Source organism: Myripristis murdjan, chromosome 6, assembly GCF_902150065.1.
Source record: "Myripristis murdjan chromosome 6, fMyrMur1.1, whole genome shotgun sequence".
Lineage (NCBI taxonomy): Eukaryota > Metazoa > Chordata > Actinopteri > Holocentriformes > Holocentridae > Myripristis > Myripristis murdjan.
In genome coordinates this window covers 35,191,082-35,196,081 of record NC_043985.1, presented here as the reverse complement: position 1 = coordinate 35,196,081, position 5,000 = coordinate 35,191,082, and the positions used below count along the sequence as shown (strand labels likewise).

Sequence of the window (5,000 nt, the reverse complement as noted above, 5' to 3'; positions counted from 1 at the left end):
ATGTGCGGTTTTTAAAGTAAAAGTGAAATGATTTTTATTACAAAACAATATAAAATTAAGAAATTGGCAACAATCAAATCCCAACTGAACTAACAAATAAACTAACTAAACCAAACAAAATGCGCCGAGGAGTCGCAGCCGCAGTGATGCAGCTGCTCCAGGAGAGTGAGGATAATGCCAGCTGACACACCTGTGGACTGGCCAGGTGCACCAGGTGTGGCAGCCCCACCCACGACCTGCAGGGAGAAACAAGACAACACAGAACACAGAACGCAACAGCAGGCCCTAGAGGCAGGAGGCCGCCACAGCACCAACATTTAGCTTTTTGGAGGCGGAGCTAAGTCGCATGAAGACGGTAAAGATGGCCGGACAGGAAGTGACCAGAAAATAATGGATTTCAAAGCAAGACGAGTTCTGGCTTCTCTTTTATGTTTATTCATTTGATCTGATTATGAATGTTTGTGTATTGACGAGCTGCAGACAAACAACAAACAAACAAACAAGCAGAGAACAAAGAAAATATGTTTTCATACAAATACCCAGTTACCAAAATATAAAAATATAAAATCCAAAAACTACATCACAGAACACAGCGAGTGTGTTCTGTGATGGGTTCACAGAACGCCACAGAACATCACAGAACATTCCGTCAGAGCGTTCCGTCAGAGCGTTCCGTCGCAGCGTTCCGTCAGAGCGTTCCGTCGCAGCGTTCCGTCAGAGCGTTCCGTCGCAGCGTTCCGTCGCAGCGTTCCGTCGCAGCGTTCCGTCGCAGCGTTCCGTCAGAGCGTTCCGTCAGAGCGTTCCGTCAGAGCGTTCCGTCAGAGCGTTCCGTCGCAGCGTTCCGTCAGAGCGTTCCGTCGCAGCGTTCCGTCAGAGCGTTCCGTCGCAGCGTTCCGTCAGAGCGTTCCGTCGCAGCGTTCCATCGCAGCGTTCCGTCAGAGCGTTCCGTCGCAGCGTTCCGTCAGAGCGTTCCGTCGCAGCGTTCCGTCGCAGCGTTCCGTCAGAGCGTTCCGTCAGAGCGTTCCGTCAGAGCATTCCGTCAGAGCCTTCCGTCGCAGCGTTCCGTCGCAGCGTTCCGTCAGAGCGTTCCGTCAGAGCCTTCCGTCGCAGCGTTCCGTCGCAGCGTTCCGTCAGAGCGTTCCGTCAGAGCCTTCCGTCGCAGCGTTCCGTCGCAGCGTTCCGTCAGAGCGTTCCGTCAGAGCCTTCCGTCGCAGCGTTCCGTCGCAGCGTTCCGTCAGAGCGTTCCGTCAGAGCCTTCCGTCGCAGCGTTCCGTCGCAGCGTTCCGTCAGAGCGGCGCAGCCCCCCGCTGTGTACGTGGTGTATGTAAGTGGTGTTTTAACTTATTCTCAATTTCTTATTTTTGTATATTTTATTATAATATTATTGTCGGGTCAATGCACATATTTATACATAAAGCAAATGTATATTAATATTTCTCTTTGTTTTTACACATTTTGAATCCACATTTTTTAGACTTCCTGTTTGCCTTTTCTGTTCCCTATAATTTCACGTCTGTTTATTTTTTCTCTCAAGAATTTGAACTGCAACTGAAGCCGTTTCAATAAAGATCAATAAAGTTTTTCTGATTCTGCGTTCAGATCCAGCAGAAGAGGAAAGACACACACACACACACAAACACACACACACACACACACAGACACACACACACACACACACACATCACATGACATCACATCTGTTGAGATCGACTCTGTTGTTTTATATTTTTGTACACACACTCACCCCAGGAAATTCATTATTTGATCTGAATTTAATTGGTGGTCATAACAATTAATTTGGCTGGAAAGGGCCTCCCCCTCTCCGAGGTCAGAGGAGGACGACTGGAACTGAGACCAAATAAATAAATAAACTGAACCTGAAGAAACACGAGGCAGGAGCTCTTCACTGTAACCCACAAATACACCGCATTTTTTAAAGATTATGTTTTTTAGCATTTCTGCTTTATTTGACAGTCACAGTGGAGAGAGACAGGTCAGGCAGGGGAGAGAGAGACAGGTCAGGCAGGGGAGAGAGAGACAGGAAGGGCAGGGGAGAGAGAGACAGGTCAGGCAGGGGAGAGACAGACAGGTCAGGCAGGGGAGAGACAGACAGGTCAGGCAGGGGAGAGAGAGACAGGTCAGGCAGGGGAGAGAGAGACAGGTCAGGCAGGGGAGAGAGAGACAGGTCAGGCAGGGGAGAGAGAGACAGGAGGGGCAGGGGAGAGAGAGACAGGTCAGGCAGGGGAGAGAGAGACAGGTCAGGCAGGGGAGAGAGAGACAGGTCAGGCAGGGGAGAGAGAGACAGGTCAGGCAGGGGAAAGAGAGGACGACCTGCAGCAGAGGACCCGAGGTCGGATTCGAACCCCGGTCGCTTTATTAATCCCGGTAATCTCATTGAGAAAATACAACAATACAACAACAATACAACAACAATACAACAACAATGCTGTATATGGTGTATTAGTTTGGATATCCTACATCACACTATTACACTGTATTATAGACGACCTATATTTAACATTTTCCACCTTCTGTCTCTGATTTGGTCCTGATCCTTAGCATCTCCTAAAGCCTTTGTGGTGTTAAGATACTGAAACGCAACTTTTCAGTGTTTTTTATTTATTTTTTTTAGTAAACATAGTTCTATAAATCTGTTTTGTATAATAGCAGGGACAAAGAAATCATTTTGCAGCAGCTTTCAGAGCAGCTTTCTGTTCCACAGCACGCTGTCCAGATTTCCTTTGTCTCCGTTTGAACTCGAGATGAAAGAAAACACAAATGAATAAAAGTGACATCTTGAGATGGTTGAGGTTACCAGACTTTAACTTTTCGTCTCTCTTTCATGTTTGACAGCGTCCCTCGTGCCGTCTGGAAAGCTGGTTTCTGTGGTCCTCGCAGAGTTTGGCAGTGTGTTTGGGCTCATGTACATATATATTGTTGAAAACTTGGATTTTGGCAACAGTAAATAAGTTTTTATCGGCCTTGCTAACCACCTCAAAATGGGCTGGCTTGAAACGCCTCGTTGATCCAGGTTTTTCCAGACAACACAGCAGTAAACAAAACATTTTCCAGCCTCAGAGTCCAGGCTGAGCTCATATTTGTCCCCCATGTACCGTCTGTGCTTCTGCCAAACACCCAGTGAAAAAAGACGTCGTCAGTCCAACAACTCTGAGAGGAAATGGAGCTGCTACCGGAGCGCCGCGGCGTTTGGCAGCCGGAGCAGGAACGTCCACACGGAGCCGCTCCTCGGGAAACCCTTCCTCTGGCCTCGAGGCTTCCATATCTTCCCCTCGATGGCGTATTCCAGCGTCACGCTTCTGTTCAGCGTGAACACCGAGTCTCCTCGCACCACCGACGTGAACAGAGCGCCTTTGCTGTTGGTGAAGTGTCCCGGCAGGGCCGACCACTGGCCCGCGGTCAGGTTGTAGCAGTCCATCATGCACCGCAGGAAGTCGTCAGAGGGCCCGTTCCTCATGACGTAGAGGTTGTCCCGGTGCCCCACCATGCAGTGGCCGTAGCTCTGCGGCCTGATCAGCGTGGTCACCAGTGACCATTCGTCTTTTCCTGAAATGTACTCGTAGATCTCTGTGGTCTCCATCGGCTTCCACAAACACACAAACATCCGGCTCATGGCTTTCGCACACGCCGCTCCTGCCGCCGGCCGAGGCAGGTGAGCGGCCAACGTCCATCGCCCGCTCTGAACGGCGTACACTTCCACAGACGACATAACGGTTCGCTCGTACTCGCCCCCGATGGCGTAGAGATGACCATCCAGACCCATGAGTGTGAAATTGTAGCGCAGCTGTGCTGGACCGGGGATCGTGCTCCAGGCGTTGTCTTCGACGTCGTAGCAGAAACAAGACTCCACGACGCGTCTGTGGATGCCATGGACGCCTCCGATGACGTAGAGTTTGTTATCTAGAACAGTCACTCCGGCCATCGAGGTGCTGGCCTCCAGAGGCAAATCAGTTAACACCTTCCAGTTATTCATGTCTTCATCCAGGTAGCACACCGTCCTGGAGGCAGCGTGCACGGTGTCATTACCGCTGCAGGTCACGTGCGCCCCTACAGCCATGAAAACGCTGGGACTCAAGGACTCCACGTAGGAGATGAGCTCCGGTGGTAAGGTTCTCTTCATCTCGCCCTCGAGGTCGCGGTACATGTTTCTGATGAACAGTGCGGCGGCGTGGTAGAGGCTCATCAGGCCAAAAGTGGCAGCGGTGTGAAACATGAGCAGGCAGTTGTCGGAGTCGATGAGGTCGACAAGATGTTTGGCGAGGGGCCCCGCCTGCAGGAACGCGATCTGGTCGGCGTCCAGGATCGGCCTCTCACCTCGCGACACCGCCAAGGCCGTGAGGAAGCCCCGAGCGCACAGACATCTGAGGTGGATTTCCTCCTGCCGGCACTCCTTCATTCCAGAGCGATACAGAGCTTGGAAATAGTCGCAGCTCTGCAGCAGCAGAGACTTTTCCTCTGAGAAATGAGTGTCTCCCACCACGATTGTCAGTTTAGTTCCTGGGACGACTCGTGGCAAAAACCCTCCTCCGTCTGCGGTGCTGCCGCCGCTCCGCTCCACTGACATTTCTGTTTCCTCAGCAGAATGTCCTCAATGAAAACAGCACAAGAAAAAAAATGGAGTCACTCTCAGAACTCTTGAAAAGCAGCGAGAGGAGCGGAGGTTCAGGCGGCCGGTCGGCTGCCAGCAGAGCGTCGGCTCGCCTGGCAGCCACCAGAATAGAAGCAGCATAAATAGCACAGGACAGCAGAGAGTCATGTTGGGAACAGCGACTCAGATCTGATCCGCTCAGCAGAGGAGCTTCACTCCAGAGGCAAAGGGACAAACTTTTCCATGGATTTAATTTTACACAATTAAATCTCGTCATTAATCACCTGGTGTTTGGATGTCAGAGTGTGTTTCAGTTTCCTGTCACCGATCTCATCGCCGTGCCCGTTGAGCAGAATTCATGTCAGCTGATCCAGACTGGGCCGCCACGCCGCTG

At 51.1% G+C, this 5,000-nt stretch overlaps 1 protein-coding gene across 1 annotated transcript; it reads right to left on the bottom strand.

Annotated features, from left to right (window-relative positions):
- Positions 1-101: 101 nt before the first annotated feature.
- kbtbd13b (kelch repeat and BTB domain containing 13b) lies at positions 102-4,582 on the bottom strand. Its single transcript, XM_030054275.1, has 2 exons — positions 3,211-4,582; positions 102-217 (listed from the first exon to the last, which is right to left on the bottom strand). The coding sequence occupies exons 1-2, from the start codon at positions 4,580-4,582 to the stop codon at positions 102-104; spliced, it is 1,488 nt and encodes a 495-aa protein (XP_029910135.1).
- Between the last annotated feature and the right edge of the window lie 418 nt (positions 4,583-5,000).